This window comes from Pseudorasbora parva, chromosome 3 (genome assembly GCF_024679245.1).
Source record: "Pseudorasbora parva isolate DD20220531a chromosome 3, ASM2467924v1, whole genome shotgun sequence".
Lineage (NCBI taxonomy): Eukaryota > Metazoa > Chordata > Actinopteri > Cypriniformes > Gobionidae > Pseudorasbora > Pseudorasbora parva.
In genome coordinates, this window is record NC_090174.1 from 60,580,815 (window position 1) to 60,607,705 (window position 26,891).

The 26,891-nt window shown below is 38.4% G+C and overlaps 1 protein-coding gene across 1 annotated transcript; it reads left to right on the forward strand.

Annotated features, from left to right (window-relative positions):
- Window positions 1–101: 101 nt before the first annotated feature.
- Window positions 102–25,996, forward strand: dhx33 (DEAH (Asp-Glu-Ala-His) box polypeptide 33). The gene is made up of 12 exons (XM_067439687.1): window positions 102–721; window positions 1,268–1,428; window positions 2,559–2,786; window positions 5,503–5,673; window positions 6,566–6,751; window positions 8,393–8,504; window positions 8,584–8,743; window positions 10,354–10,442; window positions 13,134–13,261; window positions 16,164–16,367; window positions 18,265–18,351; window positions 24,758–25,996. The coding sequence occupies exons 1-12, from the start codon at window positions 514–516 to the stop codon at window positions 25,064–25,066; spliced, it is 2,043 nt and encodes a 680-aa protein (XP_067295788.1). The 5' UTR covers window positions 102–513; the 3' UTR covers window positions 25,067–25,996.
- The last annotated feature ends 895 nt before the right edge of the window (window positions 25,997–26,891 follow it).

A 26,891-nucleotide genomic window follows, 5' to 3' on the forward strand; every position in this document is an offset into this window, starting at 1 on the left:
TAGAGCGTGTCTGTGCGCTGATTGGTCAATACACATGTCACTCACTCTGCAGACGTGACAGGCGCTTCCTAAAGAAATCAAAATTTATAATTCGACCTAAAGTCCAAGTTGTTTAAAACATACACAAAATATTTCCTCTTATTTTTTCCTCAATTTAATTCAACTAGCATTATGTTGACACTGGACTGCCAAGAAAATGCGTTTTTCCACCTTCAAAAAAATTCTTAGGGTATCTTATCTAAATCAAATCGTATCAAATCTTAAAACAAATTAGGAGGCACATCCATCTAATTATAAATAAATATTAACATAATAAAAACGATGCGCCACGAGGCCACGAGGCGATGTGACGTCATCGACGCGCGCCGACCGAGCGGAGCCACATGAGCGGAGCGGATGATGTAAACAACTGCAGTGCGAGGCTCCTTTGCTCTCTGTCTTTCCTTTATGAACGAGACCAGCCCTTCTCGGTGAGTGAGACGGATTCACAGAACCGCGCGTCTCCTGCAGATCATGCCCCACGACCCCGACCCTCCTCCGGCGAAGAGATTTAAGCCGGGCTCTCCCTTCTTCCGCCTGGATAAGAAGCCCGGCATGCTGCTTCCCAGAGCGGGACACGCGCCAGTCAGCGTGGACGCGCAGCGGAGACAGCTTCCCATTTACCAGAGCCGCACACAGATCATCAACCAACTCCGACAGCTGCACAATGCTGTGTTCATCGGTAAGAAGTCATATATGTCTGTCTGTCAATTATGATATCTTAGCTGACACTATTTACAAAGTATATCACGCTAATACCTTGTTTTTGAAAATATACCGTGGTAAACTATGTATGTTTTACATGTATTGTTACAATACACTACTTCTTAGACATTGGGCTGGTAATAAAATGTTTTTGGACACTAACACTACCAGTCAAAAGTTTGGACACACATTGCCATCACAGAGAATGTGAAAGTGTGTTTTGACTGGTAGTGCTCCGTGGTAAAACCATGGATTTTGTATACATTTCGAGGTAATACCATGCATTTTGGACATGTACTTTGCTAATATTATATATTTGAAACATGTGCCATGGCAATACCACAGTAATACTGTGCATTTTGGACATGTACTATGGTAATATTATATATCTTGTACACTTACCACAGTAATATCTTGCATTTTGGACATGTATCATTGTAGTACCATGCCTTTTGTTCACATTTCAAGGTAATACCATGCATTTTGTACTATGTTATGTACACATAATGCTTTCCTGTTGCAGGTGAGACGGGCTCAGGTAAAACCACGCAGATACCGCAGTACCTGTATGAGGCGGGCATCGGGCGGCAGGGCATCATCGCCATCACTCAGCCCCGCAGGGTGGCGGCCATATCACTGGCTGGAAGAGTGGCCGAGGAGAAGAGAGTTCAGCTGGGAAAACTGGTGTGTTATCAATTTTTATTGAATTAAAGTCATGCATCTTCCAAATTGAACAATAAAATTACGATCTAAGTTATTCATCTAAATATATAAATTAAATTAAACGTATTTAATTCTATAAACTATAATGCTGATCTGCCAGTATTGTCGCTATATGATGCATTAAAATAAGTTGATAACATCAGTCCAGAACGGAATTTTGTTGCAATATTGTTCTGTTTAACACTGTGAAGCTGCTTTAAAACAATCTCCATTGTTGAAGCGCTATATAAATAAAGTTGATTGATTGTTTGAACATGATTGCCATTACATAATACATTATTGAACAAGGACACAGTTGTCTTAAAGGGATACTTCACCGCTTTTTCATATTAAACTATGTTATTCTCTTAACTAAGATGAGTTGACACACACCTCTCTCGTCTCAGTGCGTGCTCTTAATCGCTCTGACGCGTGGTGATGATCTGATAGCATTTAGCTTAGCCCACTAAGCCCAGTTCATTCACTATGGGACCAAACAGAGATCAAGTTAGAAGCGACCAAACACCTCCACGTTTCCCCTATTTAAATACAGTTACACCAATGGTTGAACGATCAAGTATGGTGACATAAAATAAAACGTGGCGCTTTTCTAAGCGTATTTAAAAGGAGAACTATTTTGTATGGCGAAATAGCACTTCTGAGAGTACTTCGACTCGGCGCAGTAAAAAGTCACGCCTGAAAAATCCTCTCTATTGACAGAGATGAGAGAGTAAGGGGAAGATGTGAGGGACAATCGTTCAACTATTGGTGTAACTGTGAAAACGTGGAGGTGTTTGGTCGGTTCTAACTTGATCTCTGTTTGGTCCCATAGTGAATGAACTGGGCTTAGAGGGCTAAGCTAAATGCTATCAGATCGTCACCACGCATCAGAGAGATTAAGAGCACGCACTGAGACGAGAGAGGGATGTATCAACTCATCTTAGTTAAGGGAATAACATAGTTTAATATGAAAAAGCGGTGAAGTATCCCTTTAAATTTTGGAGCTGCTTTATTTGATGAAGTTTACACAATTGATTCAGTTATTTTCTGTATTGTATAAAGCTCTGTAGATATAAAGCTGACTTGACATCTTCATGATGGTTGTTCGCCAGGTGGGCTATACGGTGCGCTTTGAAGACGTCACGTCGTCGGAGACTAAGCTGAAGTTCATGACGGATGGGATGTTGCTGCGAGAAGCTATCGGGGATCCGTTATTATTGCGCTACACTGTGGTGATCCTGGACGAGGCTCACGAGCGCACCGTACACACTGACGTCCTGTTCGGCGTGGTGAAGGCCGCCCAACGCAAACGCAAAGAACAGAACAAAATACCTCTGAAGGTACGAGAGAATCGGACCTATTCTTAGTATCAAACACGAACATCTCTTTTCTTATCTCTCTCAACTAATGCTGTAAACTATACAGGAAACCCTCTCATTTGGTACGTTAAAGGGTTAGTTCACCCAAAAATGAAATGTATGTCATTAACTCCTCACCCTGATGTCGTTCCACACCCGTAAGACCTCCGTTCATCTTCACACACAGTTTAAGATATTTTATATTAAGTCCGAGAGCGTATACAAATGTATGCACACTATACTGTCCATGTCCAGAAAGGGAATAAAAACATCATCACAGTTGTCCATATGAGACATCAGTGGGTTAATTAGAATCTCTTAAAGCTAGGGTCGTCCATCGTGATGGCTGTGCGACATCACGATGGAGAAACACCATCGTGATGCCCCGCCCCCGCCCCGCTGCGAGTCTTGCGAGTCAACACACCAGAGTAGCCTCTGTGAGCGGAGTGGAGCGGCGGCAATTTCCCCTCCACGCTCTTTCTAAGCATTCAAGAATCCCTCCGCTCCAGCTCCGCTCCGGGTTCACCATCCTCGCCTCGCTCACTGATATCAGAAACACCGCTCCGTCTTCGGCGCTCCGAGGAAATTTGCGGCTAACTGCTAAAGTATTTTAGTAAGCTCTGAAATATCACTATAAAGTTTGGGTTATAACCTGCATTAACTGAAAAAAATTATAAAAAATAAGCAATAGGAGATTAAGAGCCTCAACGTGGTTTATTGGAACATTTGTGTGCATTTTCCCCCCACTATGCCAAACTGGCTTTATCAAAAGTCAAATATCATTGATGCTTTTTGCAGTGCAAATTTGTTTGTATGTTTGGAAGTTTGGAAAGATGAACGTTTTCATCAGTTATTTTATCTACGGATCAATACAGATGTCTGCTCATTCAAAATCATATAAAAGAATATAATAACTGTATAGGCTACCTACTGGCTACTGATAACTGTCTGCAGGTAAGCACTACAAGATCTTTTTGAATGCATTAGAGAGAACGATTAGTTCGTGTGTGAATAAGTGCTACCTGTTTAAAATGTGCGTTCACCCGATCATATTCAATATGAGGTAAAAAAAAATCCCTTAAACTTTAACATCCCGCTCATGCCCATCGCCGTGATCATCTGTATAGCGCTGGTTGTTTACAGTGAGTTCTGAACACTGCACTATATGCTTATTTAAATCTTTTCATTTCTACACATATTAGGCTACATATTCCTCATGTCTGTGAGGCAAGCCTGCTGAGTTTCAGTTTATTTGAGACGCGCTCAAGTTCATGATCATTGAAAGCAATCGCTTCCGCGACCTCATAGTCTAGGCTACTTATTTGCTTCTTATTAATTAAATGCATGCAATTGGCCGAAGAAACCTTTATTAAAATTAAGAGGCAATTTGTACAAAACGAAAGAAAGGCTTTTTACAAAACAAAACTTAATATTAAACTAAATATAACCACCAAAATCATTTCTGACCCACTCGCATCTTTGCACTTATAGCCTATCATAATCAGATGAAATTAAAAAATAATATTAGGCTATAATATTTAAACATAAATTAAAAACATTGTTTAATGGCTACAACAAGTGGGGCTAAGCTACAGATTTATGTCATGTCTGCGCTGGATTTGAACCAACATCATTTTACCGGCGGGTCGAGTGCGCGCCTGCGGATTATTGAGCTGATCACACCGGCTCCGCTCCGCTCAGCTCATTACAGGCTCGTTCTCGACAGAACGTCCACGTATTCAAAAATGGTCGGGTTTAAATGGGGCTCAGGCTCATAATTACAGTTAAGGTGTCGGGCAGGGCCGGCCTCTCGGGTGCATTGGCTCGGGTAGGGTCGGTCTTGATTTTTTTGAACCGATCTAAGCTCTAGTTCGAAAAAACGAAAACGAAACGAAATTATTATTATCTCTCTCCCCCAACCCCCCCCCCCCCCCCCCCCCCCCCCCCCAGACGATATCATCGTCCATCGCGATGTTTTACTGTACAAATCGTCAGCTGCCGATTTAAGTGACATCGCCCAACCCTACTTGAAGCATCCAAAAATAACAAAAACTACGACTTCATTCAGCATTGTCTTCTCTTCCGGATTTGTTTTCAATCCTTAAATAAAGATTCAAACGGTTATGAATCAGTGTATTGATTCATGATTCGGGATCGCGTGTCAAACTGTGTGTTGAGGAGCTGAGCGTTGAGGAGCTGAGCACGGCCGCTGGAGCGATTATTAATGAGATTAACATAACACACGACTCGCGAGCAGCAGGACTTTTATTATGCCACAGTCGCCCTCGCCATTTCCACTTTTCCGGTCATGAGTGTGAGAAAGCGCAGCTCTGTTGATCATATTAGACACATCTGAGTGTGTGTTTGTGTGTGTGTCACTGTGTCTTTGTCTGACACTTGTTCACACTGCAGTAAGAGTAAAGCATTTCTGCAGAATGAAACCGGAAACCGAGAGTAACGCAGATATGACTCAATTGACTGGAGACTCCCTCACATGTCCCGGTTTATTGGTTAAAATAGCAGCTTTCTCACGTGTTTCTCAATGTTTATACGTATATTTATCAGATGTTAGGTTGTGTGTTCATACTCAGAGGCTTGCTGAGTGTCATGACTTGAGCAGAGATTGACGCTGCTCTTCTGCTGCTTTGCACACACTGCTGTGAGAGCGTCCGTGACTGAATGCTGTTTATATGTGTAGGTGTTTGTGATGTCTGCCACCATGGACGTGGATCTGTTCTCTCAGTACTTCAATAAATCACCTGTTCTGTATCTGGAGGGCCGACAGCATCCCATTCAGATCTACTACACCAAACAGCCTCAGTCCGACTATCTCCAGGCAGCGCTGGTCTCTATATTTCAGATTCATCAGGTTGGTACACACACACACACACACACACACACACACACACACACACGCGCGTCTTGTCACTGAATTGCCAGTTCACAGCAGGTTTTTGGATTTATTTGAAGTGCAAACAAGGATATTTATTTATTTATTCTATATAATAATAAATAAAGACTTATATTATTTAAAATGTATATATTTTTTTAAGAAATGACACAGAAAATGTTAAAAGTGCATTTATTTTCCCTAAAAAATCCTAAAATTAAGCAAGTACATTTATTTATTTTTCTTTAAAAAAAATGTTCATTAGAAATTATAGTTATTCTAAAAACATTAGGGTTAAAAAGTTATAATTATTTTTAAAATAAAATTGTAAAACAATATGTATTTTCTTTAAAAAAGATACTTATTTATTAAAATGGTAAAACATTTATTTCCTTCTAAAAATTATACTTATTTTCTTTTAAATCAGTATACTCATAAGAAACTATTAATCTTTTAAATTAAACAATATTTGTGTGTTTTAAAAAGACAACTTATTTTGTTGAAAAATATATACTACTTAAAAAAAGAATATACAATGAACATTTGAGAATTTACATCACCCTTTATTCAAATAGTATTAAAAGATTTTGTAAGCATATTGTGTAATTGTGTTTTATTTGTAGTAATGGCGTGAAACATGGCAATTTTTCATGATTTATCACAAAACAGATTATTTTTAAACATTTGGTTTTACATTTATGTGGTTCAGATACAATAATATTTTGAATTTCTATTTATTAAACCAATTTCCTTCATTGTATCAACTCAAATTCTTATTTTTTTACAGTGTACTTTTTTTCTTTAACAAAGGTTTTTTCTTTAAACATGCTGCTTATTTTCTTAAAAATAAACGCTCCTTGTGTTCTTTAAGGAAGCTCCTCCGTCCCATGATATCCTGGTGTTTATGACGGGCCAGGAGGAGATTGAAGCGCTGGCACGCACCTGTCGGGACATATCGAAACACCTGCCGGAGACCTGTGCGCCGATGACGGTCGTGCCCCTGTACGCCTCGCTGCCACCTGTCCAACAGCTCCGGGTCTTTCATCCTGCTCCCAAGGTCACCACACACAGCCACGAACACACACACACACATACACACACACACATACACACACACACCGAAACCCGGTGCCAATATGCTACCCATATCACCGGTATGTACCGAATCGGATCAAAACGCAGATTTCAGTTCCTCATTTCGGTGCCACTTAAAGAGTTTTAGTTCACCCAAAAATAACATTTATGTCATTAATGACTCGCGTTGGATCGCGTGTAAAACTGCCAAACTGTTGAAATCACGTGACATTGGTGAGCCGAATCATGAATCATGATTGTATAACCGTCTGAATCTTTGTTTGAGGATTGAAAACAAACACGGAAGAGAAGCCAATGCTGAATAAAGTCGTAGTTTTTGTTATTTTTGGACCCAAATGTATTTTGGATGCTTCAAGAGACTCTAATTAACCCACTGATGTCTCATATGGACTACTGTGATGATGTTTTTATTCCCTTTCTGGACATGGACAGTATAGTGTGCATACACTTGCATACGCTCTCGGACTAAATATAAAATATCTTAAACTGTGTGTGAAGATGAACGGAGGTCTTACGGGTGTGGAGCGACATTAGGGGGAGGAGTTAATGACACACATTTTTGGGTGAACTAACCCTTTAAAGGGTTACTTCAGCGATTAGCATATAGCTTTGTATCACTAGACCCCCCCCCTCCCATATCCCCCAGAGACAAGAGATTTATGCATTTTATTTCTGGAAAAATTCCTCAGATGGAGAAGACTACAGCCAGTAGAGGAGCTATTTCCGCATGTTTTCAACCCGTCCATGGGGGTGGGATCGCACTCACATCGCTTGGCTCGGGCAGCTGCAGGCATTCATGTAGACGAAGCGGTGCGGAGCAATGCATTCTGGGAATTGTTGTCTTTCATCCCCATAAGACAAAAATACATTTTCTGTCTTTTCTCAGTCTAGAAAGCACGATATTCAAAAATGATTTCACATTTCTACTGCATTAATGACCCAGGTTTAAATACAGATTCATCTTCCCAGCGCTGAAATAAGTTCAAACAGCTTTCGCACTTTGGCTGGTGCTGAGCCAGATACTGATAGCTGAGCTCGTCACATATCACAACTATCTGCTTGGTTACAAACATTCTTCCAAATATCTTCTTTTGTGTTCAGCAGAAGAAAGAAACTCGTACAGGAGTCGAACAATCCCTTTAAATGCACGTAAACACTAGCAAAAACACACACTGATGTCTGCAACGGCAATGACAATCCTATCTGACAGTTATAATTCGACTGTGTTTTATTCATATCAGATACACATTATACGTAACTATATAGTTTACTCTATTCTTCTCCGAGTCCGCCGGTTACTTACTTTCATGTATTTCGTGAGACGAGGATGAATTTATGTAAATCCGTTCTAAAATATTTAGCCAGAGAATATGGTCATATTTCTGCAAAATGATACCAAGAATACAGACTACTTTGCTGTTATTAGTGCTGTAACTGTCGTTTTGTGACTCTTTTTTTTTTTTTTTTTAAGTATTGGTCCAGGCACCGGTACTGTTCGGTTTGGCACCGGTTTCGTAAAAAACCCAAACAATACCCAACCCTAATCACGACACGTCTGATAAACATGTACTTCTGCTCACACTCCTTTCTGTGATCATTACAGGGATCCAGGAAAGTGATTCTCTCCACAAACATCGCGGAAACGTCCATCACCATCTCCGGCATCAAATTCGTCATTGACACGGGGATGGTAAAGGCCAAACGCTACAATCCAGGTGAGACTCTCAGCCTTCTTCTCTGAAGTGCTTTGGTGTTGAGGAGGGATGCTGATGTGCTGCTGTGTCTGTGGATCAGACAGCGGTCTGGAGGTGTTGGCGGTGCAGCGGGTGTCTAAAGCCCAGGCGTGGCAGCGGGCCGGGCGAGCCGGCAGAGAAGACGCCGGGTCATGTTACCGGCTCTACACTGAAGAAGAGTTTGACAATCTCGCCAACATGACCGTACCTGAGATACAGAGGTACAGCCCACACGTCCTGTCATCACATGCTGGTTCTTAAAGAGAGAGTTCACCCAAAAATGAAAATGTGATGTTTATCTGATTACCCCCAGGGCATCCGAGATGTAGGTATTTTGTTTCTTGAAGATTTTTTAACTGAACCGCTGCTCGTATAATGGATGTCAATGTTTTTTTTTTTTCTATGAGAGTAAAAAACATACATGCGAATCCATATTAAACCCTGTGGCTTGTGATTATGCATTGATGTCTTAAAACATGAAACGATCGGTTTCTGCAAGAAACCCAACAGTATTTATGTTATTATGCTACATACGCCGAAGAAGGTCAAAACCCGGCGCAATCATAGATATATATATATATATATATATATATATATATATATATATATATATATATAGATGCCTCATTAGTGCATGCACGGATTGGTCGAATGAGGCCTCTATGTACACATTTCTATGATCGCGCCGAGTTTTGACCTTCTTCGGCGTATGTAGCATAATAACATAAATACTGTTGGGTTTCTTGCAGAAACCGATCGTTTCATGTTTTAAGACATCAATGTATCATCACGAGCCGCAGGGTTTAATATGGATTCGTATGTATTTGTTTTTTACTCTTATAGAAAAAATCCCATTGACATTCATTATACGAGCAACGGTTGATTTAAAATCTTCATTTGTTTTCTACTGAAGAAACAAACGCACCTACATCTTGGATGCCCTGGGGGTAAGCAGATAAACATCACATTTTCATTTTTGGGTGAACTAACCCTTTAAAGCTGGAACTGTGTTGTGGTGGTGATATAATAGACAATATATATTGTTTTTCACATGCAGGAGGTTGAAGCCTTTGGCTACGGTGTTGCCAGTCGCTGTTTTTCAGCATCTTGACTGTCAGAATCAATGAGGCTTATCTTCTTAAATTATACTTATTTTTTTCTAAATGATACTTGCTTTCTTAGAAAAATACTTATTTTCTTTAAAAATATACTTGAAAATTATACTTATTTTCAACAAAAAAAAGATTTTTCACTAAAAATAAAGCTTTTTTTAAATTAAATACATTTTTAAATACTTATTTTCCTAAAAAAAATCTCTATATAAAAATTACACTTAAAAAAAAACTACACTTATTTTGAAATTGTACTTCTTTTGTTAAATGATACATATTTTCCTAAAACACTAGATGTGAAAAAATATATATCTTTAAAATTATTCTAAGATGTTACTTTTTACTTAGTCCTAAAAAGCTATACTTTTTTTTAAATTATACTCATTTACTTTAAAATCAATATATTTTTGTTTAAATACTTATTTCCCTAATACTGCTTTAAAAAAAGATAAATAGATTATAAATAAAATTCTTTTAAAACACAAATATATTGTTTTTGCAATACTGCTTTTAAGGTGGTGAGTCAAATGAAAAACAGCTCATCTTGTAAAATGCGTGTAGAGACGCCTGCTTTCTGCTCCATTCTTTTGCATCTGTGTCTGAATGTAAGAACGCATCCAGTGTGAACGGCCCTTTAAATGCACACTAAAGCAAGCCCTGTAAAGCTGCACGTTTATATCTTCTGCCTGTGTTCAGTAATGGTTTTAATGACTCTGTAGGTGTAACTTGGCCAGTGTCGTCCTGCAGCTGCTCGCTCTGGGAGTTCCTGATGTTCTCAACTTTGACTTCATGTCTAAACCATCACCTGGTATGAAGTCTCTAACAAATGCAAAAAATTGTTTCTTCATCAATATTTTTGTCTTGTTTCCAGTAAAAATATCTAATCATTCTGAAATCAACACACATTTACTTGAGAAGCTAATTTACTTAAGATATTAGGGGCCCTATCATACACCCGGCACAATATGATGCCAAGAGCGACACAAATGTATTTGTTAGTTTCAGCCTGATGCAGTTCTCATTTTCACATTCAGCTCCACGTTTGTTTAAATAGCACATCCACATCCACATACAGGCGTATCTGTTCACCCATGGGCATGCAGGTCTGAAAACCAGGTGTGTTCAGGCGCATTGTTGGTGCGTTGCTATTTTGAAGAACTTAAAACGACTGCAACCAACACAAACCTGCTCTAAAGTCAATAGTTTAGTACAACAGTATTTTTTGTGTTAATTAAAGAGCGTGTTAGTAATATGAACCTATAGGCCGGTGCACACTGCACGCACACTGGCCCTCATTTATCAATCTTTTGTAGAAACAGGCGTATATGTTGGCGTATGATTATGCTTACACTCCTCTCATCTCTGATTTATAAAGCTTTGCGCACCTCTGCAATCCAGGTGTACGCAATACTTGCCTTTGATAAATGCCGCGGCTGAAAACGATCGTCATTAGAATAACACGCCCCTATATATTCAAGTCTCCGCCTCCCCCACGCCCTCATTTTACGCCATGGACAAACACAAGACGGCAAAGAAGCGAAACTTCTCCGACGTGGAGATCGGGCGCGTCTCAATCATCTCACTAGTCCACTAGTCAGGGCACTGATTAGGACATAAGTCAATGGGCTGACTCCCTGATCAGTGCCCTGACTACTGAACTAGTGAGATGATTGAGACGCACCCATCGAGACCATCACCAGGGAAGTGGAAAATGCAAAATTGTTTTATTTAAGAGTATAAAGAGTGGGAAAAAAGGCACCTACAAAAACAAAATATGGACTCAAATTACGAGTACTTTTAATAGTGTGGGACTGTGCAGGTTGAGAAGCGCACTCCAGCAGTTTAAATAGCTGTTTGGATGATAAATTACCACAATGCATTATTTTACAGCACATGTTTTGAAACAATTAGCATTTAATTTCGTATCACAGCACATGTATTGGCTGTACAATAGTGATGATGTGGTGTGGAGTACTACCATTCATTCACATTAATAATTACATGACAATTTGTAAGATTCTTCTTATTATTATGATTATTATTCTTAATGACGCTTGTTATTTAGAAGAAGAATGTCGTTTTTATTGATTTTATTATTTAAAAGAAGAATTTCTTATTCAAAACATTTTTATTGTTTTGTCAGTCTGAATTATTTTAGTCCCAGTCCGTGCGCAGCTGCTGGGCCAGTCGGGCCTGAAATGTCAGATAAAGCGCACAGGCTCGCGACTGAAGGAACACATATTCCTACAAATCAAACGCTTTGGTAAAGTCACAAAAATTAAACATTGACGTTCATGTTGCACAAAAATAAACACTGAATGTTGTCGTTGTGGTTTTTAACAGTGGGTCATAATATAGCATATCTTGTCAGTGCGTTTTGTGGTGTTAGGAATTGTTTTTCTGTGCATTTTCGCACTAACTCAAACGTGCGTACACCACCTCCTGAGCTGGCGGAGGATATGAGCGTGCCGTACGTCAACGTCCATATTGATAAATCTCAAAGTCACCGTGGGTTTGGGTGTATGCAAGGTGTACGCTGGAAATTTGGTGTACGCACTTTTGATAAATGAGGGCCACTCTGCTTATTACACACACAGTGACGTGCAGCAGCACATAAAACATGTTTAAATATGAAAATGAAAGGATTAAAATGTAAAAGATTATAATTGTGTTCATAAATATAAAAATGCCTACATGTCATATGCTCATGGAGCTTTGGTGGAATCCGGCTTGTCCTGTAGATAGTCTTCTCGTGCTCTTTTAATCTCACGCATGAGCAGATCCATTTCCCATTTTTCAGTCAGTCTTTCCGCTCGCAAATTTCAGCGCATCCGCCATGGCATGAGCGCAACTGGCTTTTAAAAGGAATGGGAGACTGATTGGTTTATTGCATGTCATGCCCAAAACACACCCTAAACTCATAAAAGACTAGGTGCAACCCTTTTGGCGCACCTACCATTTTTTTCCATTGTTAAACTAGCAGAAGTGGCATCAGACACGCCTTAAGTGCACCTGCTTCGTGCTCTTCAGGCCATGCGCTCAGATTTGTAAAATAGGGCCCTATGTCTTGCTTTTTGAAAATGTATCAAAATAAAGTGACTTAAGTGACTCAAAATAAAGTGACTCAAGATAAAGAAAAAAATCTGCCAATGCGGTAAAATAAATAAATCTTGCAGTTCATTTGAAATATTTTTTCTGACCCCACTGGCAGATATTTGATTGATTTAGATTTATTTATATTAATTTTATAATTTTTCCTCATTTAAATAATGATTTGCTTTTCCTCAACTCCCTAGTTCGCTGATTCCTGCTGTAATATATGACCTTCCCCAGGTTGTTGCTTTTATAAAACCGCAACACAAAAAAGGACACAAATATCCACTAGTCCACTAATAGTTACACACATTCATTATTGATGATAATCTCAATAGCTGCTTCAATAATATGATCAGCTTTCATGTGCAATAATAAAATGTTTCCCCGTGCGTTATGTGTGCAGAGTCGATGCGGACGGCCGTGGAGCAGCTCAGCATCCTCGGGGCCGTCGACAGAAAAGACGAGCAGGTTTCATTAACGCCGCTGGGCAAGAAAATGGCCTGTTTCCCTCTAGAGCCTCGCTTCTCTAAAGTAAGACAAACTCAATGACTTGGTATTTGACAATGCAATGTAATTTTTTTATTTTTTTATTTGATTTGATGATGCATAAGAATACAAATGGCTTCACTTGAAGGGTCTATATGTAGAATCCGAAATCCTTGTTATTAGCGACACCGGTGGCCGTTCAGTAAACTGCAGCAGCACTTATTGCTCACACTCATGCATACGTAACACACAAGAGATTGAATGCGTTTTACTGTTAACAAACATCCCGCTGCCGTCCATGCTGCTGAGAGAGACGTTTAGATGAATATATGAATATGACCTGCGCGCTTTCCTCTCAAATACAAGATAAACACACAACAAAAATGAAAAAACAGCCGTTCAGAAAGCATCTGATCACAGTGATGTTTGAAATTTACCGCCGACAGATGAGCTCATTCAAATCACTGTTATGATAGTTTGATTATAAAGTACAGAGGGCATGCATTGACGTCACTTTCCCGGCAGAGAACGCCCCTTCAGCTGGACTGAGTGGCAGAAGGGCTGCGCGTGACTGGAGTTCATAGGAGAAACTGCAAAAAACATGATTAACAGTTTAAACTAAAGTTTTAACTCCATATAGTGTTCCTTACAACTTGCCAAAGATCCAGTGATCCATATATACTGACATGCAGCCAGGAATCATATTTCCTGACATTTATATGAGCCTGCATTTTGATGCCAGGGAAATACATAAAGCAAATTTGTCTGTGAAAGCTTTATATAAATACAGTATAGGAAGGTCTAAATCCAGGTGATCACTTACCTCAATGTTATATATATCGCCATATCATCCAGCCCTAAAACTTGAGTAGTTTTTGTCAGTGTTTATTTAAAAACATTAAATTAGGCAGAATATACGATGGTAAATATATAATTGACGAGTTGTCAATGCAATTTATAACAATACAATATATAGGGTATGATTTTAACCCAAAATTCAACATATTAACACAATTATACAAATATACATTTCGCTGCCTAGAGTCTAGTTGTTTCTGTGAACTGCAGCGATCCATTTGTCATCGTCATGTGTATACCCTCTATATTTGAGACTAAAGACTTAATATCTGACAATGTGAGACTATAGTTTGAATGACATTACAGTACAGTGTGGCTCTTTATCCTGAACAGTGTATAAGCATTAGTGTCATGCAGGGGCGTTTCTAGGATTTTTATTTTAGGGGGGCTCAGCCCCCAGTGAGGGAAGGTCTGTAGAAAAAATGGTAACACTATTTAGTTTAGGGTCCAAATTGCGCTATTAACTAATAGCTTACAAACATGCATACCCAGAAGATATTGGCTGTTTATCATTACTTATAAAGCAAATATTAATACCTTACTGCATGGCCATATTGTACATGCATTAATCATACCCAATAATGTAGGTTTAACCAAGATCCCAAATGTTAGGGGGTTCTAACATGGTCCCCCGAGAAAATTTTGATTTCTATGATCTACATATGAGCATTTTATGATGTTCTGAAGGCCAAAAAATTTGATAATAATAGCTTGAAAACCATGTCACTGGGCAGTAAATTATTTGTCTTTCTTATGTCCACATCTCTCGTTTTCTCTGTTTTTATCTTGCCCTGTCTCTTCATAACGCTGAGCTTTGACTGTTTTTTTTCCGTTTTCGTCAGTGAATAAAGTGAACATATGGTTTACATATTAACATACTGATATTTATGTTTCATGAATAATTTTCTTAGACACGTTAATTTACTGTTTATCAAAGTTTTAAGTTTATTAAAATCACAGTATGAACATTCATTAAGCTACTAATCTTATGCCCAATACAGGCTGAAAAAGCTGATGTTTTTTTTTTTATTTACTGAATGTTACAAATAGAATTATATTAATTTACAATATATACACATTCATTATTAATCTTATGCCTAATCTGATGAAAATGGCTTTGTTAATATTATGAATCACATTGGCATATTTCCAGTTAAAATGTCTAAAAAATGTAAAAAAATATTTTTTTTCTTTTGATTAACATTTCTGACTTAAAGCAGAAGCTGTCAAACATGAATGTTTAATTTAGCTGCATTTATCTCACTTGACGTCGAGTTGCTCTGCTAAAATTTGCGCTCAGCCTCAGCAGTTTCTGTGTGACCATAAAGCCCGCCTACTCTGATTTGATTGGTTTTATCAAATATTTTGACATTGACGAGCGTTGACAGACCAATGACGCTCAGATTTACACACACACACAGACACACACACACACACCTCTGCTTCTGACGTGCGCTGCACTCTGCTCAGAGCCGCTGCGGATTGGAGAGACAGACTAAAAAACGGGACGAAGCCGAAGCCTGCCGCCAGTTTCATATGTTTTAAAGGTTAATCACATATTTTTTTGGGGTGCTGAGGCATAAAAAGGGCCTAGCAACGCCTATGGTGTCATGTGTCATTGAACAGAAAAGAGGCTCTCTGGAGCGCGTGTTAACCACACATCCTTTGAGTTTCCCGGAGAAAACCTCCCGAGACCTTCACATAAATATCAGTCTACTTAACTTTACTCTTACCTTAATTTATTTAATTTAAAAGGGCAGTACAAATTCGTTAGCATTTCTGCCAAATGTTTAAAAAAAAAAAAACACTTTAAAATTTACAAACATATATACAGACAAAATTATATATTGTTTTCCGTTTTGTTATATATTGTTTATTTTGTATTGTTATAATCTCCCTTTTTTTTTTGTTTTTTTTTTGACACTACTGGATGATTGGGTAATTGGTTCTTGTTCTTTGTGCTTGTTGTTTGCCTGACGGAGACCCTTTGGGTCGAAACATTGTCCTTTTTAATACATTTTTTGGGAGCAGCAAATAGCATTGTGCAGATTTTTTGTTTACTTTGATTTACTGTTCTCCGTGCCCATAGACTCTCCTGATCTCACCTGAGTTCTGCTGCACTGAGGAGGTTTTGACCATCATCTCGCTCCTCTCCGCCGACTCGGTCCTCTACAATCCTCCGGCTCGCAGAGACGACGTCCTCGCCGTCCGCAAGAAGTTCATCTCTAGTGAGGGCGACCACATGACGCTCCTCAACATCTACAGGGCCTTTAAGAAAGTCAGCGGTAACAAGGTACGGATATGAAAGTTTCCGTTTTTTAAGTCCCTTTATGGCAAATCATTTGACTTGGTAATGTCCTTGGGTAGCAAGTACAGTATGCTTATGCTCCTAATTTGTAAGATGAAATGCATTGAGAGCCGATGATTAATGTATAAATTGTACTCATTTTTTTCTTGAATTTAGGGATGCACTGTTTTGAAAATTTAGGCCGATAACGATTATTCTTTATATTTGATAACCATTATATTGACCGATAAATCTAAACCCAAATTTGTATTAATTTTTGAGAGCCTGATTACAAAAACAAAAGTCTCGCCATTTAAAATCCATGTCCCAATCCCACAATTATGATATTCTAATTAGGGATGGGTATCGTTAAGGTTTTAACGGTATTACTACTCTTAACGATACTGCTTATCGGTCCGGTACTTTAACAGTATTCTTATTGGTACTTTTTGAGATTTTTAATATATATATATATATATATATATATATGCATTGCACACACAATTAACAAAGATACACATTATATAAGCCTACACAGTGCTTTAATTTCAGGAAGAATTCTAGTAATCAAATGTAAAATAACACTGCATAGTTTATCATATATAGGATAAATTAATGCTTATTAAAGCTGAAGTTATTCATGCAAGAGCTGTGAGTGATTTTCTCTTTGCATTTGGTTGTTTAATTCGCAGTAATTCGTCAGCATGTTTATTTATACCACTGCCTCTTTAAGACAGATGTGCAGCTCTATAGGCGACTGATAATAGGCAGATGCACTACATTTTCTCCCAACTATCCATAATAACTACGTCCATTTTAGACACAAACTGTGTTGTGTTTAAGAGACTCTCCAAGCCGGTCATTTTGACACAGATGTGTGTGTTCATTTGATTGTTTAGACGTGAGTGTGAAACCGAAAGTGTAATTTGCTCGTCTCGTTGCGGCTGTTTCGGAGCTCGCGCTGACTTGGGAACAATCTCTTGCACACATTTTTGTGCTTTTAATCGCTCTTTTTATTATAAAACGCGTCCCACAATTTACCAACAGTAGCTAGACTGTATTTTACAACAATCACTGATCGTGCTGATTCTGTCATTACGTTTGAGTTATATGGAGAAATGACAGCGTAGCAACTGCTGCAAAGGGAATTAAGTTGCGCTAGACATAAATATCAAAATTATAATCTTTGCCAAAGAAGCCAAAATCTAAAATAAAATCACATTATCACAATCTAGTGTAAAGTGAAACTAGGCTATTTAAATTAAATGTTTAGTTCTGTCCTCTGTGGGCTGTCGTTTTGCTCTCTCTCTCTCTCTCTCTCTCTTTCTCTCTTTCTCTCTCTTTCTCTCTTTCTCTCTCTCTCTTTCTCTCTATCTCTCTCTCTCTCTCTCTCTCTCGTCACGTCACGTGCATTTTCAAAAGTACCGACAGCAGAACCGATAACGTCCGAGCTTATCGATACAACGGTCTTTCAAAATTCAGCCCCGGGGCCCGTTTAATTCCGGGTTTCGGTACCCATCCCTAATTCTAATTATACATTTATGTAGCCGATATGACATGTTGCACTGAACTGTATTTTCCTTTTTTGAAGTGATTCCAATCATGTTTCAAGCAATTTAAACCCATCATGATAAACAGTGCGCATCTAAAAGAAATAGTACATTATTTATCAGCTTTTAATATATCAGCCAAATTTTCTAATCGGGCCGATAACATTAAAAATGAACATATATCAGCCGATGCCGAAATGGTGGCCAATATATAGTGCATCCCTACTTAGTTTGTAAGATTACATGGATCTTAATGAAATGCATTGCATTTGAGTTTGCTTGGGATTTTCACTGCTGCTCTTTCTTTGCCTCAGAAAACTTCATGTTGTTTTTATTTTCATGCTTTACACCAGGAGTGGTGTCGAGAGAACTTTGTGAACAGCAGGAACATGGGGCTGGTGCTGGAGGTTCGTTCGCAGCTGAGAGACATCTGCATCAAGGTAGAGATATGCACAAACACAAATGTAGTGAGCAAAACCAAGTACCAATGTGACTCCGGCCCCATTTACACTGCATGGTTCAAGTGACCCAATTCCGATTTTTTCCTCTCATGTGGCACAGATCGGATATGACATGTGAACGTGTAAGCAGTAAAAAAAACGCATGAATTCTGATATCCTCAGATCGGATTCAGGCCTCACTCATATGTGGTAATAAATCCGTACATATCACGATACAGGGGTTACGATACGATATATTGTAATATATTGCGATATTGTAAGAGAGGCAATATATTGCGATATTTCTTCTTTTTTTTTATAATTTAAAAGAATAAAGAACACAACCATATGCCTAAAACACGAGACAAAGTATTTTATTTAATTAATACAGTATAATTTATATCACCAATGACTATTTTGTGCAATCTGAGTGAAGTAAAATGTAAAGTGACTGCAGGATTCTTTATGTGTAAATGTTTTAAAGGTTCACAGTATAGCAGTGGCTATTTAACAACAGAAAGCGCAGTCCATTTCATGACTGAATGACTGTTTGTTATATATTTAATGACGTTAAGCTATTTTCTATTAAGCAGTCTATTGTATAAAGTGCTATTTCAAGTAACGTTACTGAACTGCAGAGCTGGTCATCATATCCGCTATGATCTTTCATTCTGCTGCCACCGCTGTCAGTTTTGGTGTGTGTTTATTTTGTTACTGAGAGGAAAACGTGCAGGACATTCTATCGAAACACTTCTCAGCAGCGCGGGTGACGTCAGGATGTTAAGCGAGCTCTCTGTTTCAATGTGTTTCCCGAGTATTAGATTATAACTTGGCCTATTTTGCAAACAAAATGATTCTTGTCGATTTCCTTAGTGGCTTCTTTTTAGCTGAAGCCAAAATGAGTCCACACTTCAGCTCTGTATTCTGCAAGAGCGGAATTATTCTATCGTCTTGAGAGCTGGGTTTGGTAATGTAAACACTAGTGATGCACGCGGTTCTCCGGCTCCGCGTCAGTTATACGTTCTGAGATAACACTGCCATCTAGTGGTTGGGTGTTATATAGTCAGTGGATTAAACCGAACACAAAGCCACAAATCTTGGATGTAAATAAATAAATATATAAATATCGATACAGTCTTTTTGAGAATCGATACAGTATCGCCAAACATAATATCGCGATATTCACGTGTATCGATATTTTCTTACACCCCTAGCGTCTGCCATGTAAGCGGTCAAATCGGATATTCCCCAGTAAATGCGAGTCGTACGTCATTGAAAAAAGGACGGAGGCGAATGACGTCAACTCAGGTGGACACAAACTGCGATCCAGTGTTGCCAAGTCTGCGGTTTTCACGCAGAATTGGGCTACTTTAACACAGTTTTGATTTGCAATTGGGCAGCTTTTGTTGTGAAAACCTGGCAACCCCGTCAAGGGCTCTCCTCTTTTTCTCCGCATTAAGAGAGAAATGTTTTGCCAAACTTAGGATGTGTGGAACAGTGCAGAGAGCAAAACATTGTGCAATCATTTTGTCTGCGTCCATCGCATATCGCGCTGTTTTACTTCCTTTCACCGATTAAGAACGTCTTGGGCTGTTTTGCCAGTGTACAGTGTAAATGCAAATATCGGATACGGGTCGCTTTTGAAAAGATGATGTAAGCGGGTCTTCAAAAAAAATCAGATATAGTCACCAAATCAGAATTGTGCCTCAAGACCTGCAGTGTAAATGCAGCCTCAGAGAATGTGTTTGTTTAAAGGTATCATGGCATGAGAAATCAACTTTACGTTTATCTTTGTACCATTAAAACATCCTGTAAGTTTCAGAGCTTAAAACGCCCTCCTCATTATAAAAGAGGCATTTAATTAAGCACCAAAAATTAAGCTTATTTGCATCTGTGACGTCACTGTTGCTGGTTTGAGTCCATGTACAGACTTCAGAAGATCCCAGAGTCGGAAACAAGTGGATGATTCATTTTAACGCCGTCCCGAATTGCGATTGTATGTTTGTTCAGGGCATTTTATTTTGTAAACTAAAAAACCTAGCAAAAAAACTTTATTAACATCTCATAAGTAAAGCTCAAGGAACATACCGTAATTCCTCAAATAAAGACCGGGGCCTTGATTTACCTGAACTGCCGATGGGAACCGGCTTTTATTTGAAGCAGGCTTTTATTAGGGGCAGACCTGTATTTCTAATTCCATCTGTTTGAAATATAAATGCTTTATGTAAACCATTTTCAATTTAAAGTGATCGTTCCAGTGGACAAATATCATTGATTTTTTTTAAGAAACATTTGCAAAAATATCACTGTAATAAGTTCGTGAATGTAAGGAAGGAAGAGGACACGGGGGTTGGCTGGACGGTTGATGCTTTTCTTTATTTATTAACTCAATAGTCGAAACACACTCAATAGTGTGGCTTCTCTCAAACTCATAACACAACAATCACTTCCGGGTCGGCACTTCCGGCTTCCGGTAACTCAGTCTCTGGGTGTGTGTGGCATCAACCGTCCGGTCTCTCTCTCTCCCTCGCTTCCGGTTCCACTGGCGTTTTATCCTCTCTCCACGCCCATTACTGGAACAAGATACAGGTGTTATCAATCTGCGTCCAACCCACTCACTTACCGCTCGTCCCGCGGCTCTCTCTCCCGCTGCAGACCTCGCTAAACCACGCCCCCCTTGCCACAATCACCATACAACAAAATAATAGGCATTTTTTGTAACTCCGCGCGCAGCTCCGCAGCCGAAGATGAACGAGTTCTCAGCGAATCTAGCCGAGCATGACGTCTCAGCACACCGGCCCCCAGTTTGCACATACAAATTAGGTGCTTATATTTAAGGAATGAGCCTACAAAAGCAGAAATAAGCCATTTTAAATAAAGATCCAGGTTTAAGCAAATAAATAAATAAATCACGACATTAAAGTTTAGTGAAATTAGGAAATATTTAAGAGATCGTTAATTTAGTGCATATTTTGTTCTCATGTCATAAGTAATAATATCAAGCCAAGGTTTACTGAGTTTTACACGATTCTTTTGTAGTGTGATTTTTGGTGAAATGTACTAAAATAAATATCATCACCTGTGCACGTTAGCCCACTTCTTCTCGACGCGCTGGTTTATAGAACAATTACTCCGAATCGCCCTCTGTCGTTTCAAAGAATAGCACAACGGCGAGCGCGTCAAGTATAAACGCCTTGTCCATTTGGGGAGGAGCGCGCGCAGTTAGCAGAGGCTCGCGCAGTGGAGACAGGAGAAAGTATAAACAAGGCTTGAGACGGGGCTGCGCGGAGCTGAGCTTCGAGGCTTGGGTGCGACACCCTTAAAGGGTTACTTCAGCGATTAGCATATGGCTTTGTATCAGTAGAAACCCTGGAGATTATTCAAATTATTGTGCTTCCCCCCTCATATCTCCCTGAGATAAGAGATTTATGCATTTTATTTCTGGAAAAATTCCTCCTATGATGCAAAATGACGATTTTTGCATCATAGGAGGAATGTTTGCCCAGAGGCTAAAGACTACAGCCAGCAGAGGGAGCTATTTCCGCATGTTTTGAATCCAGCATTGGGGGATGGGAGATAACACTCAGAGCTCAGCTCGCAGCTACAGGCACTCATTTAAACGGAGCTATGGTGAGCAATGTAAGTCTTTTAACTTCTCAAATTCATTTCTATGAAAGTTAAGCTTGCAAAGGCATGAACTGAAACGCGTCAGACTGAACTCGAGTTGTGAATGTATGCCGCGAGTGTAGTCGCGATTACCTCAGCTCTCATCACTCGTGCAGTTAGTGCTCAGTGCTGTGAGACTCGCGCGGTGACTCATTATATTGAACAGACACGTTCAGTTTTTAATTGTAGTGTCTTCTCTAACTCAGTCACTGTAATGAAGTTGGTGGTGTTGGGAATGGCCTCACAGGGCAGCGAAGCATTCTGGGAATTGTAGTCTTTCATCCCCATGGGACAAAAATACATTTTCTGTCTTTTCTCAGTCTAGAAGACACCAAATTCAAAAATAATTTCACATTTCTACTGCATTGATGACCCAGTTTAAATACAGATTCATCTTCCCAGTGCTGAAGTACCCCTTTAAGAAGACATAAAAGAGACGAGAGGCTAATATTAGGTGCGTCTTAATCAGCTCCCTAGTTCAGTAGTCAGGGCACTGATCAGGACATACCGGTAAGTCAATGGGCTGATCCCTGATCAGTGCCCTGACTACTGACAGAGCAGACTGAGGCGCACGCATTGTGAAGATCGATATTTGTAGCCTGCCTGACACGGCATTTTCACAGACGTCGCATCTCTCATAGACTACAGTAGCCTATTTAAAATGGCACATGCATCCGTTATATTCTCAATTTAATTTACAAAGCAATCCCTGTAAAGTGTTTAGGTTAACTATAGAAGAGACCAGGATTAGTGTGTGTCGCACTGGCATAACTCGATGAATCGGGGCGCGTGGCATCAGGATGGTTTCGCATTAAATTAACAGCATTTAGGAGATTATCCACTCATTTTCCCCCGGCCTTTATTTGAGACCGGCCTTTATTTGTTCGTGCTGGCCACGCCCCCGGCCACTATCAGAGGACATTTCAAATGTCCTCATATTTCAAATAGCTTTAAAAACAGCATTTCATACTTTTTCATATTACAATGAATATTATTAATTAAATTCAACAAAATAAGAATCAAGTTAGAATTAATCAAATCCATTCCTTAAAAGTCCATTACAGTTTTTTTTTTTAAAATCCATTTAAAATAAGTAACTGCAAATTGCACACAAAAAAGTAAAATTTAAACAATAATATCTGAATAACAGACAGACATTATGAACTATTTATTTATGATTGCCAGCATTGAAAACAGCTGATGATAACGAGCAGCATCACTGAAGGAAAGCGAAACTCAAGAACTACATCTGTCTTCTGTTTGGTCATCATTATGGTGATCAACGTTTCCTTTAGTTGGGCATTTTGATGCTTGGCTTTTTATGTGAGTGTGTGATTTTTTATTTTTGTAACAGTTTGGCTCTAACAACCCTAAAGTCACAGGTTTAATTACCAGGGAATGCATGATCTGATAAAATCATTTCATTCAAAAAAAAAAATTTTATTTTAGATAATGCATAAATGTTAATATAACAAGTGACTTTTTCAGTCATCACTGCAGTGAACTTTGTTCTTATAATAAACCTTTTGTTTTGCATTCATCACTGTTGTTTGCACAGCACATCAAATGCATTTTAATAATTAATGTTAGACTTCCTTTAATCAATCTGGAGTCGTATCAAACGCCAGTTAAATTTTGGTCTATGATCTGAGAAAGTAATTTATTGCACATAACAAATTGGAATATTTTGGGTTTAGTATAACTCTATATACTGCATCTGTGACATGATATTGATTAACCCCTTGGCCTTAAATCATTTTATTGGGTATCTTAGTAGTTTGTACGATGGGGAAATTATAGTAATGTACTGAACATATATTTAATATTGGAAGTATACTGCAGTTGTCTATTTGAAGTGCACTTGAGTAAATCTGATATTTGTTTGTTTGTACAAACTGATGGAAAAGTTGAAATTAGACAGACCCTGCGTCCCAATTCGCATACTATCCATACTAAATAGTATTCGAAAATAGTCCCAAATCGTAGTATGCTGAAAAGAGTATTCCAACGATACCTGGATGGTTTACTATTTCCGGTCCGAATTCGAAGTGCGGATCGATGCGCACTCTAACGGCTGATATTGCCCACAACCCATTGCGAGTTTGACGTGATTTCGATTAGAACTACAAACGTGGATAAAAATATTAAAAAACTACAAACATGGCGGATGTGTGAGACTGACAGTTACGTAGAAAGATGTATATATAGGGGTTTGAGTGTCAATATAATATCAATTATCAATATTTAACCTGACAAAAATATATTTATTCAGTGTTATCCACATTATATTTCACCTGCAGCAGCATTGAGAACTTTTGTAATGACACGTTTAGCCACTAAATTTTAAATGCATCATTATATTAAAACTGCAAACACATGAGGAGAGTCTCTGCATTAAACACCCATGGCAGATCAACGTGCGGCTACATTTCTCTCCGATACGGCAGGAAATTAAACTGAATGTGGAGGATTTTAACTGAGGATGATTGACAGGGCAGTTTAAACTGCGATGGGATGCACGTTACTAATCGACAGAGTCCATTTAGGTGACGAAGTAGTATGTCCCGAAGCTTGCATACTCTTCTGCTAAACACTCAAAAGTATGTACTTTTTCTTCACAAAAAGAGTACATACTTTTAGGATGTAGTATAAGTAGGCGAATAGGGACGCAGCAACAGATTCAGAAGATGATGCAGATTTGTGTGCATGCAATAAGTCCCTGTGATCATATGCTCTTCAGATGAACATGAAGCTGGAATCGTCTCTGTCAGACCTGTCGAACGTCCGGCGCTGTCTGGCTCACGGTTTGTTCATGAACGCTGCAGAACTGCAGCTGGATGGCAGCTACGTGGCCCTAGACACCCATCAGACTGTGTCCATCCATCCCTCATCTGTCCTCTTCCAGGCCAAACCTGCCTACGTGGTCTTCAACGAGCTCCTGCACACGTCACGCTGCTACATGAGGGATCTGTGCCTGGTCGATTCTGATTGGCTGCATGAAGCCGCGCCGGAGTATTTCCGCCGCAAGCTGCGCGCAACAAAGAGTTAACGCTCGAAATGCTGCAGCTTCACCAAACATCCAGTTCATTGTTCCTGAAGACTGCATGGTAGTAAGAACACAGACGCGTTTTTTCACAATGTGTATTTTTTCGACACGTCAACTCTAGTGCTGTTGCAGTAGATGAACTTGAAAAGCTTAGCTTTTTTTGGATTTGAACCGCTATGTTGATATGCAACGCGTTAGGCAGTTTTTCCAAAGAGTTTGAATAATCCAGTGCTTTGTTAACCGAAATTTTTCTAGAAGTGAATGAGTCCTTTATACTTGCTCTAAATCTAAAGATGTCACGCCTGTTTCTACAGTTCTTTTACAAACTGCTGAGGAGGTCTGATTGTATGAAATTCAGGTTTGTTTAATCTGGGATGTTTGCATGTGTCTTTTGTTTAGGTCCATGCATTAGTCAAGGTCACACAACTTGATTTTAGATCAGTGAATATTTATTTAAAGGTTTACGAGACTAAAACACACATTTGGGAATGAAGCTGACGATCAGCATTCTGATGTTCATGTCATTTTCCCCTCAAAATTAAACAGTGAAAAAAAAAATTGTTTTGCAAAAAGAAAATTAAGCCTATTTTAGGCTGGGTTATTATAGTTAACTACTTGACTTTACTTGAAATAAAATTAACATGAGCTAAAAACTAATTTTATTTCTGTTAACGTTAGTTGGCGAAGCAACATTTCTCATTTTAATATAGTTTAGCTCGATTATACTAAAACTGAAATTCATTATTAATAACTTTATTGTCATCATTTAAAATATAAATCATAATAAAAATGACAAAAACTAAATTACTAAAACTTTAACATTTAAAGTGAAAACAGAAAACAAATTAAACATTCAAAATTATAATAGAAGTTAAAAAAGGATTGTTATAATTACTTGTATTGTGACATTATTTTCATGACAATTAAACATATATATAAATAAATTGTATGTGAATTATGGTAATGAGAATTAGGAGGAGTTAATTGTCATTAAAATAACATTAAATGTACTAAATGAATTATATATAATATTATTTATATATATATATATATATATATATATATATATATATATATATATATATATATATTCTGACTGTTTAACTGAGGTTTTGTTTAGCTAGAATTTAATGCACAAATCACTGAATATTCAGCTAACACCTGAAATAGTTTAGTTTTGTTCTATAAATACCGCATGTGGAAATTTCCAATGCCAATTTTAGATCCAGTTCTGGATTAATTAATATTCTGTGTCATAGTATTACTCATATTAATGTAATGCATGCCACTTTGTATTACGGGGAATAAAAGTATCTCACATTCACATCACTTTAACCAACACTTCATACTTGTTTGCTTCACTTTGCAAAGCCATATGTATTCTTAGATGTAGTATATGACAATGTATGTATGCTGTGCATGAAATCAGATGGATAAAATGTGACCACTCAGGTTTTTATGGTACACACGATGTACCAGTGCACATGTTTAGTATTAGTATCAAGATTTTTTTCTTCAGACTTTCCTATACAGCATGGGCAGAGAAAGCTTATGAACTTTTGTTTGTGAATGCAATTTCCACAATCTTACTAATAAAATAAAAAAGTTCATTCAAAAAGAATGTTTTATCTAATCTTTATTTAAACTTTTGCATGTGTAGGGTTAGCATATTATATTACTTAGCATATTCATGTTCTGTTAAAATGTTGGGGTTTAAAACAAGATATTGATTTGTATATTAATCAAAAGAAAGTAATCCATGACAGTATGTTTCTACGGTGTATACAACTAAAAGGGTTCAACTAAAAAAAAAAAAAGAGTATGATTT

Excerpts from the sequence above, each read along its gene's own strand:
- dhx33 (XM_067439687.1), top strand. The coding sequence starts at position 514 with ATGCCCCACGACCCCGACCCTCCTCCGGCGAAGAGATTTAAGCCGGGC. Across the intron at positions 8,744-10,353 it reads ACCGTACCTGAGATACAGAG|GTGTAACTTGGCCAGTGTCG; the intron begins GTACAGCCCACA and ends ATGACTCTGTAG. Across the intron at positions 10,443-13,133 it reads CATGTCTAAACCATCACCTG|AGTCGATGCGGACGGCCGTG; the intron begins GTATGAAGTCTC and ends TTATGTGTGCAG.